Source organism: Pleurodeles waltl, chromosome 7, assembly GCF_031143425.1.
Source record: "Pleurodeles waltl isolate 20211129_DDA chromosome 7, aPleWal1.hap1.20221129, whole genome shotgun sequence".
NCBI lineage: Eukaryota > Metazoa > Chordata > Amphibia > Caudata > Salamandridae > Pleurodeles > Pleurodeles waltl.
Window position 1 is genome coordinate 1,134,284,997 of NC_090446.1, and position 23,780 is coordinate 1,134,308,776.

The following is a 23,780-nucleotide window of genomic DNA, read 5'->3' on the forward strand; positions in this document are numbered from 1 at the left end:
AGCAAAGGTACTGAAGCAGTACAACTATTCCGCTCACATCAGATACAGTTCATACGACGTCACGGAGGTGCGTAAGGCAAAGCAAGGCACATCCGGTTCCCAGGTCTCCAGGCACCCTCAGACTGTAAAGCCTAGATTTCCTGGGACAAAGAACACACAACTGGCAAACTAACAGTAAGCCAGTGATCACGAATTTCCTAAAGCACTTGGCGGCACACCGCCCTTTCAGCACTGAAGCAGCCAGAAATAGATCATCGTGATTCGCACACACATAATCTAAAATCAATCACCAGTTGAAAGCACTCAGATATTGCCTGTCAACCCAGGGGTAGCAGTAAGGATGACATTAACACGTGGAAGGAAAAAAGCAGTAAAGAGGCAAAGGCAAGACTCCACAGCAGAAGGCCAGCACGAGCCAAAAAATGAATCTACAGAAAGGAACGTACCCCCAAATGCGGCACAAACAAAGAAATCACCTTGTAGATCTCCAAGCAAGGGGAAAAAAGCAGGATACAAAATCACAGACTTTTTGCTCACTAAGAAGGAATCGAATCCCACCAGCACCTTAATGGGTATAGCTCTTGCTAACGACCCCCAGACAATATGTGCAGCTGACGTGAAGACTACGCAGGACATTGAAAGGACCTGTGTGGACCTGGGAAAAATCAATATACCAACTCCCCAGTCAAATAAAACCGGCGTAACGATCAGCGCAGAAATTCACAGATGTTACCTTGATGTTTTCCACTTTAAACCTCAGTAATTGGAACAACTGTGGTGAGAGCCTGTGCCGCACTCCTCCTCCTAAACAACCTTTGCAAGTAGAGAACGACACAGACTGTATCATAATTGAGGAATTTCCGCTGATAAACCTTTCAGACACCTGCTCAGATACACCTCTGGGCATTCAGATCGCAAACAACAAAACAAAAATGAGATCTACCTGTAGTACAAGCTCACCACGAAAAAATCTTTCATCTTGTAATATAACAACTACAACAACATTCGACACTCATGTATCCCCAGCTGTCTTGGCAATGGAGCAACCAGAGCAACTAGAGGAACTTGAAGTCTCATTAGACCACACAACTGGGGCTAAAGTAAATGCAGCACCATCAACATCTGGAGACTCATGGAAGGCCTTGTTAGCAACAATGGACACAATATCAGCAGCCATCCAATTTCAAGCAGACAAGCAGGACACTCAGGTAGACTTACTTAACATCCTGGCCATTCACATTGTGAGCATCAACAACAAGCTACAATCCTTGAATGATCTGATAAAGAGGGCTCAAACCCACTCATATACCCAGCAGGTGACATGTCAGTGTTCCGTCACAGGCGATAACTCACAATGATCCCTGGATATCCTAAATGACATCTTGAAAGAGGTAAAAATCCAGACCCTTAGAACTGAAGAGCATCTTAGAAGCCGTGGCAAGAAGATCCCCAAAAACCTTACGAACAAGGAAAACCCACAAAACGTAAAGAATTCCCATGAGGAAAGCAATAACATCAAGGAAATTCATTTATCCGGACAGGGAATGTCTCAGAGCAACACAAAGGGCAGATCATGCCTTAGTACACAAGAAATGGGACCCGCACGGGTGGATTAAAGGATATAATCCCTGACAACTCAATAGCGGAGGAATCATCCCTCATGAAATGGGAAAAGAAATGAAAAAGGAAGGCACGGAAAAAAACAAAGGGGGTCCAGCAAAGCTGTATATGGAAATCGTTTGCCAAATCAAATGGTACGCAGTCTAAGGAATCAGATAGCACTGAAAACAGAAATAAGATCTGCCACTCTAGACAGATCAGGCCAGAATGGCCAGTGAGCGAGGAAAATTCCACAGGCGAACCAAGTGCCTTAGTGTAAGGAAATGCCTCCTTGGCATGGTTACCCCCTGACTTTTTGCCTTTGCTGATGCCAAGTTATGGTTTGAAAGTGTGCTGAGGCCTGCTAATCAGGCCCCAGCACCAGTGTTCTTTCCCTAACCTGTACTTTTGTTTCCACAATTGGCATACCCTGGCATCCAGGTAAGTCCCTTGTAACTGGTACCCCTGGTACCAAGGGCCCTGATGCCAGGGAAGGTCTCTAAGGGCTGCAGCATGGCTTATGCCACCCTGGGGACCCCTCACTCAGCACAGACACTGCTTGCCAGCTTGTGTGTGCTGGTGGGGAGAAAATGACTAACTCAACATGGCACTCCCCTCAGGGTGCCATGCCAACCTCACACTGCCTATAGGTATAGATAAGTCACCCCTCTAGCAGGCCTTACAGCCCTAAGGCAGGGTGCACTATACCATAGGTGAGGGCATAAGTGCATGAGCACTATGCACCCTACAGTGTCTAAGCAAAACCTTAGACATTGTAAGTGCAGGGGAGCATGCACGAACTCCACAGCACCATAATGGCTACACTGAAAACTGTGAAGTTTGGTATCAAACTTCTCAGCACAATAAATGCACACTGATGCCAGTGCACATTTTATTGTAACATACTCCCCAGAGGGCACCTTAGAGGTGCCCCCTGAAACCTTAACTGACTACCAGTGTGGGCTGACTAGTTTTAGCAGCCTGCCACACACCAGACATGTTGCTGCCCACATGGGGAGAGTGCCTTTGTCACTCTGTGGCTAGTAACAAAGCCTGTACTGGGTGGAGGTGCTTCTCACCTCCCCCTGCAGGAACTGTAACACCTGGCGGTGAGCCTCAAAGGCTCACCCCCTTTGTTACAGCACCCCAGGGCACTCCAGCTAGTGGAGTTGCTCGCCCCCTCCGGCCACGGCCCCACTTTTGGCAGCAAGGCCGGAGGAAATAATGAGAAAAACAAGGAGGAGTCACTGGCCAGTCAGGACAGCCCCTAAGGTGTCCTGAGCTGAGGTGACTCTGACTTTTAAAAATCCTCCATCTTGGAGATGGAGGATTCCCCCAATAGGATTAGGGATGTGCCCCCCTCCCCTCAGGGAGGAGGCACAAAGAGGGTGTAGCCACCCTCAGGGCTAGTAGCCATTGGCTACTAACCCCTCAGACCTAAACACACCCCTAAATTGAGTATTTAGGGGCTCCCAGAACACAGCAAGATAGATTCCTGCAACCTAAGACGTAGAAGGACTGCTGAGCTGAAAGCCTGCAGAGAAGACGGAGACACCAACTGCTTTGGTCCCAGCTCTACCGGCCTGTCTCCCCACTTCTAAAGACACTGTTCCAGTGACGCGTTCCACAGGCTCCAGCGACCTCTGAAGCCTCAGAGGACTACCCTGCATCTAGACGGACCAAGAACTCCCGAGGACAGCGGCTCTGCTCCACAAAGACTGCAACTTTGCAACAAAGAAGCAACTTTGAAACAACACATGTTTCCCGCCGGAAGCGTGAGACTTTGCACTCTGCACCCGACGCCCCCGGCTCGACCTGTGGAGAACAAACACCACAGGGAGGACTCCCTGGCGACTAAGCCATGGTTCATTGGGACACTGCGTAGTCAGAAAAACCAAGTCTCGAGAGAACTAAAAAAAGTCTTAAAGGACGTGCACTGGGGGAGGAACTCTGATGACACAAGGCTTTCTGAATTAAGAGCCAAATATAAGAAAAACTGCTGGATGGCAAAACAGAGTTACTACAAGGATCTGTGGACCAAGTTGCTTATGTCCAACAAACAGAAAAATAATAAAAAGTTCTGGGAACTAATAAACTGACTAACTAAGGGAAAAATGGACACACGAATGCAGGTATCGATGCAGCCACATGGGAAGCCCACATACAGACAATGTTCTCTCTCCCAGAGCACCATGTGAAGGAGGAGGCCACACAGGTAGCCAAAACTTAAGTAAGATTAATTTTGGCTTCCTAGTGACCATGCAAACAGACTTACTTCCAAACGGAAACAAAGGAAAGCACACACTAATGACCATTGATGCTGACAAGCCTTATAAAGGAACTAAAAATGGAAGGGGCAGCTGGTCAGAACGGTATTCCGAACACCTTGTTTAGAGGAGACCCTTCATTCTGGGCGTATTATTTGGCACTGCTTTTCTACGATCTCCGAGGCACTATGGGTCTCCCAGATGCATGGAAAGGCAGCATAATTCACCCCATATATAAAGCAGGTAACCCCGCAAATCCTTCAAACTACAGGCTAATTTCATTGATAGATATTGAAGCAAAACTCTACGCATCCTGTCTACTGCAACAACTAGTAGAATGGATTCATGACAGACAATTAATTCCACAATGCCAGACTGGCTTTAGAGCTGGCATGGGTGCTTCCACCAGCCTGGCCCTGCTGAGAAACAAAGCCAGGCTTAAGAAAAAAAGGCTACTTGCCTGCTTCATTGATCTAAAGGCAGCTTTTGATTGCGTACCAAGAAACCGCCTATGGGAGAAACTGAAAGGTTGGGACTTACCATGCAGCCTTCTTGGCGCAATGATGGACTTGTACACAGGTACTTGGGCGCAAGTAAAAATCGGAGAGGGCAGCCACCTCACCAACAGAGCATTAACAGCAAAAGGATTTAAACAAGGGTGTGTATTGGCCCCCACGCTGTTCAACTTATATCTTGCAGACCTAGCTGAGGCTCTAGCTCCTGTAAATAGCCAACCACCAGTCTTGGCCAAGAAAGGAATTGCATGGCTACAGTACGCAGACAACATAGTTTTGCTCAGCCAAACACCTGTTGGGCTACAGCCTAGCATCGATGCATTTTATACATAGATAACAATGCAAGGCCTAGAACTGAATTTGAGTAAAACAAAGGTTGTCCGCCTAGTTGACAGGAAGTTTAAATCTGCTTCATGGTTCATAAATGGTTCCCAGGTGGAGGTTGCACCCACTTATAAGTACTTGGGATTCACTATGGACCGTCTCTTGACTTTTAAGCCGCAGCTTGCTGTCGCTCAAGCAAAAGCCCTCTCACTGACCTACGGTTTTAAAGTTCTAAAACAAAAACTGAGCTGCCCTTCATACACTCACCTGCTTGCTGTTATGGCAGCGCGACTAATGCCCACCATCACCTATGGTGCCGAAATCATGCTGGGGAAAGAGGCAGTTTTTCTCAATCAAGTCCAGACGAAGGCCTACAAAACAGTTTTTCGGATACCACGACCAGCATCTCCAGCTCAGGTCCGTTTGGAATTTGGTCTGAAAAACTATGAATATCAGAGTAGATGTGCCTTCATTAAACTATGCTGGAGGATGCGTGCAGCTGAGACTGGTACTCTAAACAACCTATGTTGGATAGAAATTGAGGAGCAACAGCGTCACAATGACAAAAGCATCTGGGGTCATCACTTAAATAACTGCATTAAAGTACTAGGTCTGCTAGAAGCCTTGGACCGGAACCTGGACAAAAAGGAGTTTTTTCGGAAGGCAAACGCTGTAACTAAGAAGAAATCTTAAAATTCTGACAAACAGAAATTGGCAAGCAGACAGCATGCCTGGACTGTAATAACATCATACAAAACTTTGCGGGCACAGGAATATCTAGCAGCAACCTTCAACCAGTCGCAGAAACATCGGTTCATGCTTTTCCGCTTTGGGTTGATGGAAACGAAGGATATGGTCCCTTCATGGAAACAGCAGGACCCGACACATTCCTGTCGACTGTGTGGGTACAGAAAAGAGTCATTACAACACATTTTTTGTGTGTGCCCGGCTTTGCTAAGCCACAGGACATTATATTTGAAAAACATTTTTAAGACACTGAACTTACGCTCATGCAGACCGGCCACCATTAGCTGGCTTAGCGGACTTTCGATCCCGTTTTCATGTTGAGGGACTATATTCATGGTACAGGCCCAGAAAGAATTAGTGAACAAAGTCGAAGCTGAGAGTGCAAGGGCCACCACTTAGGATTCTCACTCAATTACTATTATCGTGTTCGCAAGGGAGCAAGAAAGTCCTAAAGTTAAGTTCAAGATCAAGGTTGGAATTAGTGGAGAACATTTTAGATTGACAACTCTCTAATCATGATTTGTTTTAGTTTTAAATAAGCTTTTATGTTTTTTATTATGACTCTCCACCAAACATATTGAATAGGCAAAGTATTAATATTATTATGCATTTTGGAATTGTGATGGTTTTAATTAACTGTGTCAATAAACTTACTTACTTAGTTCTGTACATTTGTCCTGGGTGAGCTGGTATGTACACTCACCGCTGTCCTATTCTGTGTGCTCCAGAAGGCAGGTATGGACACTTGTCATATCACTAGTGCAATGGGATGGTGGAACCCTAAGAATCTACTTCTGTTCGACGTTGGTCCAGCTAGTACTTGGTTAACGGGAATATGTGGTGTGTATCATTGTAACAAATACTAAAAAATCTGAACACAATTTTTATTTACTTCTTCACAAACCTACTTGTTTAAAGCCGTTCTCTCCACTGAAAGACTCCACTCTCACGTATGACTTATAACTAGTGCCGATATTTCACCTTCTGAGCACTGAGATGAGCTGACAGCCCACACTGAAAAAGGTGGAGTGATGGACAATGACCAGCACTAGCTGGACATGTGATGGATTCTGTCCTTTTGGCTTTTCATCTGCACCACACTGACCTGCCAGTAACTTTCCCAGTTTCACTTTAGACCAGATAGCCTCTTGCTGACAACAGATTAACAAACTTCTATGGTGACTTAGGTGGGGTAAGAAAAGAATCTCCTGTGCTCATGTGGTCTTTCCCAATCCCACCTCAAATTCATCCGAAAGAGTCACCATGGTTGTGTGTGTCTTCATTTGATCTAATTTGTGGTACATCTGTTTGGCACAAAATATCTCCTCAATGTGATTTGTCTTTTTATTCCAGGAAAAGGAAGTTCGTTCGTCCAAGTGCAGTTTGCATGGTGACTTTGTTTGTGGACACTGCTTATGCTATGCTGGCTGGTAAGACATCTATCCCAAACTTCACATCTAGTGTTGAAAACTGGAACACTCCTGTTGGTGCAAATCATGAGTCAAATGCCTGACCCAGTCAGTGATTCCTGGATGGATAATTATTCACTGCTTACTTTAAAATCTTCTCGAGAATGAAGTACCACAACATCAGTTAGACTCATTCCCACTGTTGCCTCCTGAAAACTTTAGGTGATGAAGCAGGCAATCCCTGAAAACATGGCCACACGCTTGTAAATGTTGCTTATATATATCCAATATTTTTTATGTGGTGTTTTGTACTCCTGCTAGCTTGTATCTACTCTGTCACCATTTTTGCTCAATACAAAAACGCAGGCATTGGAGATAAACAAATGTCCCCAGTGCCACACAATTTGTTTAAGTGAGGAAAATGTTTGTACCACGCTGGCCATCACAAACTTTTCCCTAAAGAGATGGAGGACTCTTGAACCAGCTCCCATTGTCAGAATCACTGTTCCTCAAAATCTTTGCCTTCAAATCCTGTTTTTCTGATGATTTATTGCTTAGTTTGTCTCAGTTCCTTCTCAGTTAAATTAAGAGAGAGTGAGCTGAGGTATGATCCAGACTCCAGTAGGATAGCATGATTGTAAATGGTGAATGACTATTTCTCTCATACAATATCTGACTCTAATAAAATGGTTCGATCACTCACTATTTAATGCCTTTATAAACCTGTCATTTAGAATACTTGGTCAACTTTCCTTCTACGTTTTCATGTACATGAGAAACATATAAATGCACCCAGAGCACACACAAAGTCCGTTGATGGTCTGCTATATCAATTTTACTTGACTTAACATTTGAAGATTGGAACACCTCATAATTTTTGACTGAATGCCATTACGTGTTACTTTATTTTCCTTGAAAACATCATCTTTGCCGAAACACATGTCGGCTGTTTTCTCGAATTGGATTCTGTAATGGATCGCTTATAAAGGTGGAACTATAACCATCATTGGACCAGTCATTTTAACCAATAAATTGGACCTGCTGGATATAGCAGACCATCAACGGACTTTGTGTGTGCTGTGGGTGTATTTATATGTTTCTGATATGTGGGAACCTTTCTACATAGGCTGTGCACTATTTGGTAGCATAGTGTTTTCTGCCTATTGAGCACCCCTTACATTGTACTGTATTGTACTAACCCTACGTTGGGAGGTGCGGAATTCCTTGAGACCACTGCTACCATTTCCCCTTTTCATGTAAATGCCTGTGCTGTTTATTTAAATAGAATAACGCCAATTTAAAAAATATCTGTGCTTCCAGCTTTGCGCTGGCTGTTATACCTGCAGCTTTGGCTGGATTGTCTCACAGATTCCTTCAACAGGAACCTCTGTGCCCCCAACATGCTCTACCTCTTACACCATTGATCTCCTTGGCCATGAACTGGTACTGGCTCTTACACAAGGAATCTCTGTGGCTCTAGCCAAACATTCACTGCTGCACCAAGGACTTCTGTGGCTTGGACTCTGCACTGGCTCTGAGTCTAAGAATGGTTGTGCCTCCAATCTTGCTGCTAATACCACATACCTTTTTGCACTGACTTGTACACCAGAGATAGCTTTGGCTCAAGTCATGCAGTGGTTGTTACACCAGGGGCTTGTGTAGCTGTAATTATGCACTGGCACATACACATTGGAATCACTGTTGCTCTACTGTCAAACAGGTTCTCACACAAAGAGTATCGTTTTTAATTTATTGTCGTACTTCCCTGCTCTTCGTTGTCATCCCTAAACTGGGACCTGTGCCCAATACGTGCTCTCCCTATTGACCCATCTCTTTGATCAATAAGGCAACCCGGTTAAAAAGTGCTCTGACCACTCTTATCTACCAATATAAATGTGGCTTTATGCCTTCTAGAGGCACAAGGCACTGCCTAAGGAGAGTCCATGTCTCTTTAGCACACTGACAATTGCAGACACCTCCTAATGCCCTTCAACCTATCAACTTTGAAAAGGCATTTGATACTGTGGACTGGACCTTCCTGTTCCTGGTTCTCCGCAGGTTGGGCTTGGAGCCTCATGTGTGCAAGTATGTCAAACTGCTATACTGTGAACCATCCACGTGGCTGTAAATTAATGGTATGGTCTCTGATCGGATTACTTTTTGTAGAGGATCCAGGCAGGGCTACCCACACTCCCCCTCCTCTTTGCTCTCATTATAGAGCCGTTAGCGAGGCTTATCCACTGTGATGCTCAAATACAAGGTAGGTTGTGGGAGAAAGGCCATGAGGATTGAATTGCTCTGTATGGGGATGATGTTCTTTTATTTATGTCCAACCCGCAGTGACGGATCTGCACTGCATGCAAATTCTTCAGTTCTATGGAAAGGCCTGGGGCCTACGGGTTAACCACGCTAAATCAGTGCTGGTTTTTCTCCACCCCACCCAGGAATGCTTCGAGTGGCAGACATCATTCCCCATGTAGTGCTTGAGCTTTCAATATCTAGGAATTCATGTTACCCTTTTTACCCGAGTTGGAATTCAAAATCTTAACTTTACTCCATTGGTCCGAATGGTAAAAAAGTGGGAGCTCTTCCATTTAATATGAAGTGTAGGGTCGCACTGTATAAAGTGATGGCTTCACCATGGTTCCTGTACATTGCCCAAAACTTCCCGCAAGCGATACCTTGTCAATTTTTCCGGGGGATGGATTTGATCGTGAATCTGTTTCTGTGGAACAAGTCCAGACTGAGAGTGGCTCTGGCCAAATGCCAGTAAGCTACTTATGATGGGGCTTGGGAATGACCAACCTCTATTTGTACTACCCGGCATCCCAAACCATTGTCATCAATGACTGGTTTGTAGGGGCTGGTCGGACTCTGCATTCAGGGTCAAGCTAGCCTCAAAGGGCTTTGGTGCTGTGCTAGGGATGCTATATGGTACCCCATTCCTTGAACGTTCCCCGAGGTCACCTAGGTGGTCCTCTGCTGGAGTGTGGCTCTCCAATATACGGGCTGGGACTTTAAACTTACAATGCAGACCCTCTTATGGAGAGGGACTTGGCTGCACAAAACGGCAGGCCTAAACGGCTTAGCTCAATGAAACTTGATTTAAAAAAAACCCTGTTGGAGGACGTATGGTCAGGTGGCCATATTCACTCTTTTTAAGAACTTCAGTCGACCTTTGTGCTGTAGTCCACACAATTCCATAAATAGGTGCAACTGCGACACGCATTACGGGCGCACATCACTCCGGACACAAAGTTCCCTGAAAACAATCCACTCGAGGCCAGGCTACTGATAGGTGTGCTGCCCAAGGGGGGAATCTCCCAAATCCACCTCTCCATGGTCATTAACATACATGTTTGCGCCGCTGCAGACCCCTAGAGGAGGCGGACTGGCGGGACGCCAGGATGCCCTCTTCCACCATAACAATCTCATCTAAGCTAAAGTTAGTGCAAGTAAACAACATCCACTGCGCCTATCTCACCTCCATTCACCTATATCGGGCGCGTCTCCTGCCCAATCCCACATGCTTCAGTTATCCCCACAAACCGGCGTGCTTCTATCACATGGAATGGACATAGCCATTGATTGCCAGTTACTGGGGTGGGTCGGAAGCTGTCATGGTTGCTGGACTGGAGGTGGCATTATCTCAGAAGATTGCTCTACTGGGGATTTTCAAAGTGATGGGGGGAAGGAGGGCTGATCAGGCATTGATAGACTTAGCTACAATGGTTGCAAAGTGGGATATAGCCCGGAGATGGAAAATGCCACACCGCTTTCGCTAGTTCAGTTGTGCTGAGGTGTGGATTGGTGTGCACAACAGGAGATAACAGTGTTTGAATCCCAAAAAGGCACACAAAGATATGGGGCAAGTGGTGGGACCGCTTTGGGCTTGGTGCCTTGCTGTAATGATGCCCGTGTGTACATGCTCTGGGGTTCGGATGATGCCTGGCTGTGATGAGGAGTTTAAGGCTTTGTGATTATGCTTATCTTGGTGGTCATTTATGGTTATTTACCGTTCATGTTTTCTTTTGCAATAATAAAATAATTTATTGTTCTAGGTTCGGTTTTACAAAATCAATAAATGACAGTGATTCGTTCAATTAAATAAAATTAATTGAACAAATTTAAATTCATTTCTAATATCAACTCAATAAAGTGTACTAGATTTGCATTACACTGTGCAATAATATTGAATTCCAATCTCTCTGATCACATTTCAACATTTAAAATGACACCATTGATATCCTTAGCTCCAAACTTTTAATAGATTTTAAAGCAGGTAGCTCTGTGACTCAATCATTATACTGACTCTTACAGTATGGATTTCTTTGGTTATAATTATCCTACACCTGGTCTCTGTGTCACTGTCTCTTATTCCATGGGCCGCCGTGGCTCCATCCTGGTTTTAGCTGTTCAGCAAATAAACTGTAGCTTCATTCTTGCAGTAGCAGAAGACATTTTTGTTCCTAGCTTTGCATTTGCTCCTAGAACAGAGTTCTCTTTCTGCTTTAGCCCAACTATTGCACAGGGAATTTCCTGGGTCTTACCTTGCACTGTTTTATATACTAGTGCCCTTACCACAGACAGAGCACAACGTTACTGTTTGCTCCACGGCACACCTTTTAACAGATGTTCTGGGTGCAAACAGGCACAGTGCAACCTATTATGATAAATCACTCCCCTCACACCCCCACAACCCCATGCCAATGGGTGAAAGCCCTCTGAAGATAGTGTTGGCGCTCTATGTATGCCAATGCTATCTGTATTATAGAAGGTCTCCGCAAGTGTCTGCGGCTCCTTCGGTAATACCATTCTGCCCCCAGAGTGCACAAAGCAGACGCAGGCGCCTGTTATGCCCCAGGGGCTCTACGTATAATATGGCCCCAGGGATCTCATCTCCTAGGCTTCACCGTGTATGGACTCTTACATCAGGAATCTCCTAGGCTCTAGTGGTGCACTGGCCTTAGCCTTGCACTGGCTCTTACAAAAGTGATCCCTTTGGCTGTGGCCTTGCGCTGGCTCTACATCAGGAATCCCTTTATTCTTAACTTTGTGATTGCTCTTACTCCAGGGCTCTCTTGGGCTCCAGTATTGCACTCTCTGTTGCATCTGGGATCTCTGAGGCTATAGCCTTACACAGGATCTTTCATTAGTATCTTTTTAATTCTAGCCTTGAACTAGCTCTTGCATCAATGATCTCTTTGGCTGTAGCTTTGCACTGACTTTGCCATCCAGGATCTTTGACAGTTTCATTTTAAGAATTTTTGGGGACTCGGGTGAGACATATTTTGAGGCCCCCTGTTCAGAAGAAATGTATTTTATATTACCAATTTTCTTCCAATTCAAGCCTTTATGATGCAACTTGATACTGAATTATACATTGAACTGTCAGACACTGTCACACAAAAAGCTGAAATAGATCTTGCCCAGGACTCTAACATTGTATAAGATGACAGTGATTGGAGAGAGACAGAGTGAGATGAAGGGGTAAGCAGAGACAGGGAGAGAGGTTAAGATAGAGAATTAGACAGGTGTGAGATAGAGAGAGATAAAAAAAATTAGTTTCTCAGGGGACCCCTTGGACAGTCCACTTTGACCATGCCTTAAAGGTCTCTGGTCTTTTATCTGTGGCCTTGCCAATATGACAACTTCAATGCCCCCTTACCATCAGAGTCCTTTGCAGTGGTAAGTCTGTTAGTTCACGCTTTACCTCCATTGAGGGAACAGCCAGGAAGAGAAGACGTGTTGGCTGTGCCATTAGGATCCCGGGGGTTGTAGCCTTGTAGAGGTCCAGCATCAGAGATCCTTTTCACACAGGTGTTGTAGTGACTGTGCCCTCAAGGACCTTTAAGGATCTAGCATTGCACTAAGTCTTCTCTTCTACAAGAGATCTGTGTGGCTACAACTGTGATTTGGCTCTTGCATCAGCGACCGCTGAGATCTAGCCTTGCGCTGGCTAGCCTTGCATCAGGGTTCTCTAATATTCTAGTCTTGTACTGGCTCTTACTCCAAGTGTCTTTATCTGTGGTCTGGCTCTTAGATCAGTGATGTATGTGACTCTAGAGTTGCCCTGGTCATTTCATATTACATCTCTGTGGCTTTTAGTTGACATTGTGAAGTGCATGGCCTTTTCAGTTCCTGATTGCTTTTTGTCCTCTCTTTGCACCACAGGGCAGGTGACAACTGTGGCTGTGACTCAGGTTCCACTGGTGATACACTGGCCTGTGTTGTGCCTGGGACACAGACAACATGCTCAGGCCGGGGTGAATGTATCTGTGGACAATGTAAGTGTGTCTCACACCAGTACGAGGGAGAGTTCTGCCAGTATGACAGCTTCCAGTGCCCCCGCACTGCCGGAGTCCTCTGCAATGGTAAGTCTGTTAGTGCATGCTTTGCCTCCATTGAGGGAGCAGTCAGGCGGAGATGAGGTGTTGGCTGCGTTACAAAGAAGGGAGCACCAGGGCTGCGTAATCCACCAGGGTTTCCGGTTGTGGCCAGGGGATGGAGGGTGGGGCAACTCTGGGGCTGTGGCAAGGTGAGTTGGACAGTGCATGCAAGGATGGAAGACTGGAGGGCAGGGTCAATGCCTGGGCCCATGTCTGACTGGAAGGGGACTGGAAGGTGAAGTGAAGACAGCTCACAGGTAGCTGCGGGACACGTATGCATGGAACGCGTGAGCAGTTAGAGGCAGCTGTATAACACATAGGTGGACGGAGAGATGGTGATGATCCCTCTGCTGAGGAGATGGGTAGCAAGAAGCAAGATACTGATATTCAGAAGAGGGACATATACGTGGGCATAGAGATGACAAGAAGGTTTAGTGAAAGGAGGAAGAAAGAGGTGCCCTTGGGATGCCTGACGGCAGGGCTGTGGGAGGGAGAGAACAATAATCGGTAAAAGGGGCAGCAGCGGGCGGGCATGGCACTTGTGGCCCGGGCAGGGTCAGAGGCCTCCCACAAGGGCTTGGCAACAAGGGAAGCCGAAACCCCGATGGTTATAACAGGTAAAAAGCTGTGTAAGCAAAAGGTTGGCGACCAGATCAGCTAAGGACTGGACTCAAATTAACAGATTTAAAAGGGGAACTTTTGCATGGGGAATTGAAATGACCGCCAGTCACGTGCGAAGTTTATGAGCCATGTTGCAATGTTTTAATAAAACTGCGGCCGTGCATTATCCAATAATGCGTCCAGTGTTGTATCCGAGAAGGGGGGGCATGGGGCGGCTGTGGGCAAAGGAGTTTCTCGCACATCTGGGTATAGTTGGAAAAAGAGGGTTCTCTATGAGATGATTCCAAGACAAAGGAAGGGTGTAGAATCACAGAGATGTGAGGAGACCAGGAGTTATAGAAAGGACATGGTGATAAAAAGGAGGCATGTGGATTGTGGGGTGACAGGCATACTGGGGCAACAGTGATAGAAGGGAGACACAAGCACGGAGAAGATTTGTAGAGCGAGGTGAAGAGATGGTGGGGTACATAAGGGGAGTGAGATGCAGAATGGTGGTTGGTAGGGAAACAGATGTAAGGCAAACAGGGGGAGACAGATGTTGAGGTGAACAGAGGGATGGTAAGGGCTTCCAAGGGGGCACAGAAAAAATTTAGCAACAATAGAGTGACCGAGGGCAGTTAACACCGGGCAGCAGGGATGGTAACAGTGGGCCCAAAGAGTTCTCTTGTAGGACAGTCGACCAGAGGCATCAGCTAGTGCAGCACCTGGGCCAGAAGGGTAGTCAGACTCTGTGCCACAGGGCTGCAGAATGTGTAGCAGCTCTGATAGTGACACTCTAGCCAAGTAGGGCACTCAGAGATCCACCAGTACAGTAACTTGTTCTCCTCTCCCGGCAGCTAGAGGCCGCTGCTACCTTGGACAGTGCGTCTGCGAGCAGGATTGGGAGGGTCTGGGCTGTGAGTGTCCGAAGAGTAATGCTACATGCCTGGACAGAAATGGGGTAAGTACCACGAGAGCTGACAGCTCCATCTCATATCCTTGAAACAGGCTATCTAGGTAAGGAGACCCCAATGTCTTGTCAAGACAAACTTTGTCTTGTAGTCAAGAGGTGCAAATATGGCCATGATAGCGGTGCACCGCTGAGAATCTAGGTAAGGGGTACCTACACATAGAAATTACAGAGGCAATCCTGTATGTCGGAAGCTGAGAACAGGGTATACATCCATTAGGAGTTCAGATGGAGCGTTGTGTTTGGGGATCCATCCCTTGGCCATTATTTGGATATCTTCATCTCGGCAATCGTGGATAAGGGCATACACTCATTGGGGTACAAAGATTCATCTCTGGGTATCTGGAAAAAGGAGATACAACAGTCCCATGGAGATAACTTAGAAAGGTTTATCTCTTGTAATCATGTAAAAGGGTATGTCCTCTTGGGAAATGTCGAAGTACTGTTTCCTCGGTTAATATAGGACATGCACAGTGGGAAATAAATAACACAGTTTGATTATTCATCAGAATCGGATGATATAAAATGAGGCGTGCCTATAAACTGTGTCTTGAGTGCTGACAAACACATCTGCTATTCTCTCAATATGAATGGAACAGAGATGCTTATACACAACTCATTCTTCTTGCAGGGGCTCTGTAACGGGCGTGGGAAATGCATCTGTGGGCGATGCCTGTGTGACAAAGACTTCCAATCTACAGATGCCACCTGTGAAATCAGTAACTCACTGGTAAGTGCTGACCCATCCTCAGCAACCCCAAATTTCAGCTGAGTTGTTTGAACATTAGTTCTTGCCAGGAGGGACCTGGTCCACTGAGAAATGCTGACCATCTCACCACTGACCGGGTGGTAGGTAGATAACATGTAACTGACTCAGGCCAATCCCTTTTTACCTCTCACCACTTTATATTTATAAATCCTCCATTCACCTTCTCACCACCATTGGTATCAACCTCTTCTCCTTGGAATACCCGCCACACTGTCACCAATTGAACACTGTCGCCGGCTACTTCAGCACAATAAATCCACTGTCATCAGCAATCTGTCACCACACCATCACTGCCACCTGCCATCGCCTCAGCATCCTTCCACTACCACCATCCACTCCTATCTAATGGCATCAGGCATTTCCTCACCACAACGCCATTGGCACCATGCATCATTTCAGGATAGCACCATTGACACAAGCCCACAAACAACCACTACAGCAAGACATCTTATTTACTCCACCCGCTGCTGTAAGGAAATGCCTCCTTGGCATGGTTACCCTCTGACTTTTTGCCTTTGCTGATGCCAAGTTATGATTTGAAAGTGTGCTGAGGCCTGCTAACCAGGCCCCAGCACCAGTGTTCTTTCCCTAAACTGTACCTTTGTCTCCACAATTGGCACAACCCTGGCACCCAGGTAAGTCCCTTGTAATTGGTACCCCTGGTACCAAGGGCCCTGATGCCAGGGAAGGTCTCTAAGGGCTGCAGCATGTCTTATGCCACCCTTGGGACCTCTCACTCAGCACAGACACTGCTTGCCAGCTTGTGTGTGCTGGTGGGGAGAAAATGACTAACTCAACATGGCAATCCCCTCAGGGTGCCATGCCAACCTCACACTGCCTGCTGCATAGGTAAGTCACCCCTCTAGCAGGCCTTACAGCCCTAAGGCAGGGTGCACTATACCACAGGTGAGGGCATATGTGCATGAACATTATGCCCCTACAATGTCTAAGCAAAACCTTAGACATTGTAAGTGCAGGGTAGCCATAAGAGTATATGGTCTGGGAGTCTGTCAAACATGAACTCCACAGCACCATAATGGCTACACTGAAAACTGTGAAGTTTGGTATCAAACTTCTCAGCACAATAAATGCACACTGATGCCAGTGTGCACTTTATTGTAAAACTACACCCAGAGGGCATCTTAGAGATGCCCCCTGAACACATACCCGACTTCCAGTGTGGGCTGACTAGTTCTGCCAGCCTGCCACACACCAGACATGTTGCTGGCCACATGGGGAGAGTGCCTTTGTCACTCTGTGGCCAGGAACAAAGTCTGTACTGGGCGGAGGTGCTTCTCACCTCCCCCTGCAGGAACTGTAACACCTGGCGGTGAGCCTCAAAGGCTCACCCCCTTTGTTACAGCGCCACAGGGCATCCCAGCTAGTGGAGATGGCCGCCCCTCCGGCCACTGCCCCCACTTTTGGCAGCAAGGCTGGAGGAGATAATGAAAAAAACAAGGAGGAGTCACTGGCCAGTCAGGACAACTCCTAAGGTGTCCTGAGCTGAGGTGACTCTGACTTTTAGAAATCCTCCATCTTGCAAATGGAGGATTTCCCCAATAGGATTAGGGATGTGCCCCCCTCCCCACAGGGAGGAGGCACAAAGAGGGTGTAGCTATTGGCTACTATCCTCCCAGACCTAAACACACCCCTAAATTGAGTATTTAGGGGCTCCCAGAACCGAGGAAGAGAGATTCCTGCAACCTGAAGACGAAGAAGGACTGCTGACCTGAAGCCCTGCAGAGAAGATGGAGACACCAACTGCTTTGGCCCCAGCCCTACCGGCCTGTCTCCCCACTTCAAGAAAAACTGCAACAGCGACGTGTCCCCCAGGGTCCAGCGACCTCTGAAGCCTCAGAGGACTATCCTGCATCTAAAAGAACCAAGAAGCTCCCGAGGACAGCGGCCCTGTTCACCAGAAACTGCAACTTTGCAACAGAGAAGCAACTTTTAAAGACCACACGTTTCCCGCCGGAAGCGTGAGACTTTCCACTCTGCACCCGATGCCCCCGGCTCGACCTGCATAAAACTGACTCTACAGGGAGGACTCCCTGGCGACTGCGAGCCCGTGAGTAGCCAGAGTTGACCCCTCTGAGCCCCCACAGCGACGCCTGCAGAGGGAATCCAGAGGCTCCCCCTGACCGCGACTGCCTGCTTCAAGGAACCCGACGTCTGGAAAACACACTGCACCCGCAGCCCCCAGGACCTGAAGGAACCGAACTCCAGTGCAGGAGCGACCCCCAGGCGGCCCTCTTCCTAGCCCAGGTGGTGGCTACCCCGAGGAGCCCCCCCCCCACTTGCCTGCCTGCATCGTTGAAGAGACCCCCGGGTCTCCCCATTGAATCCTATTACAAACCTGACGCCTGGTTGCACTCTGCACCCGGCCGCCCCTGTGCCGCTGAGGGTGTACTTTCTGTGCCTGCTTGTGTCCCCCCCCCGGTGCCCTACAAAACCCCCCTGGTCTGCCCTCCGAAGTCGCGAGTACTTACCTGCTGGCAGACTGGAACCGGGGCACCCCTATTTCCATTGAAGCCTATGTGTTTTGGGCACCACTTTGACCTCTGCACCTGACCGGCCCTGAGCTGCTGGTGTGGTAACTTTGGGGTTGCCTTGAACCCCCAATGGTGGGCTACCTTGGACCCAACTTTGAACCCTGTAAGTGTTTTACTTACCTGTGAACTTAACCAATACTTCCCCCCCACCCCCCGAAACTGTTGATTTTTGCAGTGTGTCCATTTTTAAAATAACTTTTTGCCATTTTTGCCCAAACTGTACATGCTATTGTGATGATTCAAAGTTCCTACGATACCTGAGTGAAATACCTTTCATTTAAAGTATTGTTTGTAAATCTTGAACCTGTGGTTCTTAAAATAAACTAAGAAAATATATTTTTCGATATAAAAACCTATTGTCCTGGAATTGTCTTTGAGTGTGTGTTCCTCATTTATTGCCTGTGTGTGTACAACAAATGCTTAACACTACCCTCTGATAAGCCTACTGCTCAACCACACTACCACAAAATAGAGCATTAGAATTATCTCTTTTTGCCACTGTCTTACCTCTAAGGGGAACCCTTGGACTCTGTGCACACTATTTCTTACTTTGAAATAGTATATACAGAGCCAACTTCCTACCATCATCCACATTCTAACCATACCACCATTGTCAACAGACCAGGACATCCCCATTGTACCATCAAAACCACTCACCATCTTCACATCTCCGCTGCCACCAGCCTCCTCTAGGCGTTTTTACCAATATCACAAATACTGGAATGAGTTAACATGCCATCACTGTCCCCATCCACCCCCTCACCATACCAACACTGCCAATCTGTTTGGGACTTCCCATTGTGGCAACAATACCACTAGCTAGCTCTTTACCACACCATGACTGTTACCAGCCACCTCCGCACCACCAATGCCTCCTGAGGTCTTATTTCTAATCCCACAACCGAACCTCACACCTCATTATATTAGTCTCCGGGTAACTAAATATATTTGCATCCCTGCAGCTGCCCACTTCCTAACTATCACCAGTTTGCAGTCATATCCTCCAATGCTACCAGCCAGTTTCTAAAATAGCCTGCCAAGCACAGCCTCTTGACCATGCCTCCATGTCCCACAGTTACATCTTCAACACCTTTACCATCAATCACCTCGTCAATAGTCACCACATGACGTGCACCAAATATCTAGACACCACCCCACCACTCTCAGCAGCCACTCCTCACCACCGCAGCCTGTCACTCCTCCACACTCTTGTTTCCCTGCAGAGCTTGCTGGGTGTCTGTGAGGACATCCGCACCTGCGTGCAATGCCAGGCCTGGCAAACCGGAGAGAAGAAGGGCAAGAAGTGTGATGACTGCAGCATGAGGATCGAAATGGTGGAAAAGCTGAAGAAAGGTACTGGGGAGAGTAAAACATGAGAAGAGAAAACGTGATGGTGGGTGTGTACCTTAACTGCTTGTGGGGGATGGGCCTTCACCACCCCCAAGCATAACTTGTCAACCCCAGGCGAAGGTCCGGTAGCAGGATACCGTGGCATACATTAACACTGGCCTTAGTATGTTGGGGGTTCAATAGAATGGCACATTTCTAGGCGCGGTAAGCCCACAGGAGGTTTGCATAGCAAGGTATGTTACAGTCTCACAACCCGCACCCCATATGTGAGCCGCAGTAAGAGGGCTCCACTGTGTGATATTTATCAAAGAGATGATGTACAGTTACTTTATTGCCCCCCTAAGGTCCCAACAATGCTTTGTTTCACGCCCTTATATATGTACAGGGAGACCATGAAAGCAAAACAGAACAGGCGTATTTGAAGAGTGCAACTTCATCCCAAGGAGTACCTTGGTACTATTGACAGATAATGGATATTTATCCTTATCCAACTCAGTGTTAGTCATTTTATCAACCCCAGAAGGATGAAAGGCTGTGATTTTAACTTGTTACCCTACGTTCAAAAACAGAACCCTCAGAAGTACTGTTCTCCATTTTAATTGTCCTTGGAAAGTGTGCATTGATGTAGAGTTCTGGGAAAGCTGCCGCTATCCTTTTACAGTTCCTTGTACATGAGTGTATATTCCTGAAGGGTAAACAACGGTGAGTTATTTGCTTTGAGTGTGTGTTCCCGGAGGTTCCCTGGTTGCGAGTCCTCTCCTTGAACAGTCGACTGTAGATGAGTGCGTGTTGCCGCAGGGCCGATACAAGTGAGACTTTTCTTGTATAGGACAATACAGATGAGTGTGTGCTCCTGCAGGCTCCTGGTAAACCAGTCCTGTCTTTGTACAGGTCCATGTAAAGAAGTGTGTGTTCCTGCAGGGTCCAGAGAAGGGAGGCCTCTTCTCGTGCAGGTTCATTCAGATCAGTATCAGTTCCTCTTCCTGTATGAGTCGGTACAGGGGGAGTACATGTTTCTGCCTGGCTCGGAGGAGTGAGGTCTGTATTGATAAAGGCCCTGCACACAACTGTTGTTCCTGCAGGAAGCTGGGGAGTGCCGTATCCCCTCGAGTCTTCAATCACTGAGTTATATCAGTGGCATCCTTCCTCCTGTGATTGGCTGCTTCAGTTGGTGTTGGTCTATGTCTGGTTCTTCATGAGAATCATTGTTACACGTTCACGATGACTGCCGAGGTATTAACTGCCTTTTAAAGCTGTGCTACTGCCCTTTCAGGAGTCTGGCGGTACTTATGGCTGTACTTACCCGTCCTTCTAGCTACAGTTGCGTTTGAAGTGCCCCCTGCCCCTGTATTTCTCCCTTGTGACTCCCCACACATATTCTCTTCTCCCCGTTTCTTTAGCGGAGCAGGTCAGTGAACTCTGCAACTTCCGGGACGAAGAGGACGACTGCATCTACCACTACACCGTGGAAGGAAACCCCGGGAGCCCCAGCAACCACACCATCCAGGTGCAGAAGAAGAAAGGTGGGTGCAGATCTTGTCCGTGAGACGCATGAAGAGGTGGGCTGCCCCTTACCTTTCTCCCCCACAGGGCATCCAATCCCAGCACCACTGTGCATCTCTTCGTCTCCTCCCATACTCGCCCAGGTCTGTCTGCCCGCTCCTCGTCTGCCCCCCTCACCCGCGTCTCTTTAATCCTCATCCCGTCATTTGAGCTGTCGCTCCCCTCCTCATCGCCTCACCTCAGCTCTCTCCTCTCTTGCCTTTGCAGAGTGCCCCGGGGGCGCCTTCCTCTGGCTCATCCCACTCTTGATCTTCCTGATGTTGCTTCTGGGGCTGCTCCTGCTGCTCTGCTGGCGGTACTGCGCGTGCTGCAAGGTAAGTGTTTCTCCCACAATGCACTGCGTGGCCACCTGCGTAATCTGCCAATGTAAAGTTCCCATATTTTACATGAGCAACTGCTGTACCCCACTGAATTATTTATGTGCATTTACAAAGAGTCTCTGGCCCAAGGCAGACCTGAAATATCTCCACCTAGTCTAGGAAGTGTATAAATCGGTTTGGCTAGTGCCAAAAATGACTTTCCAGAGTCGATAACTGGAGTCAGTTTTAACCTCTATTGAGGGACAGAATAATAATAATCTTTAAAGGGGCTATTAGATGTGTTAATGGGGCTTTGAAAATACTAAGTGGCCTCTAGGCACGTTCAAGGGCATTGGGAGCTTGAAAGGGGGGATCGGAAGCAGTGGAGAGATGTTGATATCTAAAAAGGATCATTGCAAGTGTTAAGGGCGCTCTGAACGCTCTAAAGGTGAATTATCAACATAAAGAGCATTGGAACCTTCCTAGGAGCGTTGGAAGCACGATTAGCCCCATTAAGCTTCAAATCAGTATGGGGAACAGGAAAGGGGCATTTGAAGATGCAAAAGGGCATTGTAAGCGGTAAAGGGGGCATTTGCATCTACAAACCAGCAATAGAAGCTGAACTTGTAAAGGGTACTGGAAGCTTTAAAAGGGGATTTTAAATGTTTAAAGGTCTTTTGAAGTGGTAAAGGGGCACTGGAAACTTTAAAGGGGCATTGGAAGAGGTAATGAAGTACTGGAAGCAGTAAAGGGGCATTAAAAACCTTCTAGACACATTTGATGCTTTAAAGTGCTGTTATAAACTACTAAAGAGCATTGGGAGCTCAAGAGGTTTTCAAGGGGCCTTGCAATCTTTAAAAGTGACTTTAGGCTAATACCTGGATATTACAAATTTTAAAAGAGCATTACACGCTTCAAAACAGCACTGGATGTTTTTAAGCGGACATTAGAAACTAGTAAGGAGCACTGGAATAGTGTAAAGAGCAGCATCTGAGACTTTAAAGGGAGAAGAGGAATTATGCCCTCACAGGCACAGTAGAAGCCTAAGCAGATATTAGAAGATGTTATGCAAGGAAACCAAATTTTGTGGGCAGATGAAGAACTTAGGGCCACATGTACGAATATTAGGTTTTGCGACTTTCAGTTTGCGAGTGGCAAAAACTGATGTACAACAGTGTCAAAGACACTGTTCGCGAATCCCAATGGGATCGCCAGTGACCTGCCTCGTAAATATTCATGAGGTAGGTCGCAATTTGTGACCCCATTGGGAATGGCCTCCCTCACAAAGATGGTGGTCTGCAGGGGACAGCAGACCTCCATGTCTGTGACTGATTTTAAATAAAGCAGTTTAAAAAAAAAAAGTAGCCTGTTTTCCTTAAAGGAAAACGGGATGCATTTCAAAAACAGAAATGAAGTGTTTTCTTTTCGTTTTTTCAGAGCAGGCAGTGGTCCCTGGGACCACTGCCTGCTCCGAAAAAATATTTTCACTACCATTCACAAAGGGAAAGAGGTCTTATAGGGACCCCTTCCCGTTTGCAAATGGGTTAGCACCAATTTGAAATCAGTGCTAACTGTGATGGTTTTGTAACCGCATTCACGGTCACAAAACAATCATACATCTCACTGCGACTTGCAATTAGGAAGGGAACACCCTTTCTTAATTGCGACTCGCAAACCTATTTTACGATTCGGTAAATAGATTACCGAATCGCAAAATAGGGTTTCTACATACTAAAATGCTTTTTTTTTGTCGCAAACCGTTTACAACAAGAAAAAAGGTACGCGCATCTGGCCCTTAGTGAAACCGTTTGGCTGGTTAATACCATACCTGGCGCTTTGCACCCTTTCAGGCAACAAAAAATTATCTGCTGAACTGTTGTGGTTTTACGTTCAACCTAGCTTTGTACTCCGTATTCATAGTATGGACATTGATTCTGTCGCTAGGCCAGTTTTGTATGATTCTGAAAAGATCTCAAATAATGGGAATTTTCTTTGAAGAAAAAATCCAAATCCAAAAAGTATTATAAAAATTAACTATGTATGAAAAGTTAAGGAGTTGACTAATGGAGACAGTCAATTAGGAGCTGAGAGCAAATTGCATCCAGTCACGTCTTGGGCTCGTTCTTAACACTAGCTTTCATATAGTGGCAACAGCGAGAGCAAAACATTAAAAAACGATGATCATTTACATGAGTGGGACTAATAACGTTTGGTGGTCTTATTCCATATTATTTCCCAAGCTGTGTGTATATTAGATGTAACAACCAACTCAATGGTCAATAGTATAACTTGGGCCAGAGCTTTTTTGCGCCTGCTGTGTACACCAAGGCCTAGATGGTTGCACAACTGTTCAAGGTAGCAAGTGTTGTACCTCTTCTGCTGACAGAGTCTTGAAGTCTTTCCCTTTGAGTTCTCCTGTTTGTGCTG

At 46.7% G+C, this 23,780-nt stretch overlaps 1 protein-coding gene across 5 annotated transcripts in view; it reads left to right on the plus strand.

Annotated features, from left to right (window-relative positions):
- The window catches only part of ITGB4 (integrin subunit beta 4), a 330,473-nt gene that overhangs the window by 151,847 nt on the left and 154,846 nt on the right, over positions 1-23,780 (plus strand). For all 5 annotated transcript variants that reach the window (XM_069200167.1, XM_069200166.1, XM_069200168.1 and 2 more), the window contains exons 12-18: positions 6,806-6,882; positions 13,036-13,235; positions 14,708-14,811; positions 15,452-15,550; positions 19,365-19,494; positions 20,892-21,014; positions 21,262-21,368. In XM_069200167.1, the coding sequence (XP_069056268.1) occupies positions 6,806-6,882; positions 13,036-13,235; positions 14,708-14,811; positions 15,452-15,550; positions 19,365-19,494; positions 20,892-21,014; positions 21,262-21,368 (840 nt within the window). The remainder of the gene's footprint in view (positions 1-6,805; positions 6,883-13,035; positions 13,236-14,707; positions 14,812-15,451; positions 15,551-19,364; positions 19,495-20,891; positions 21,015-21,261; positions 21,369-23,780) is intronic.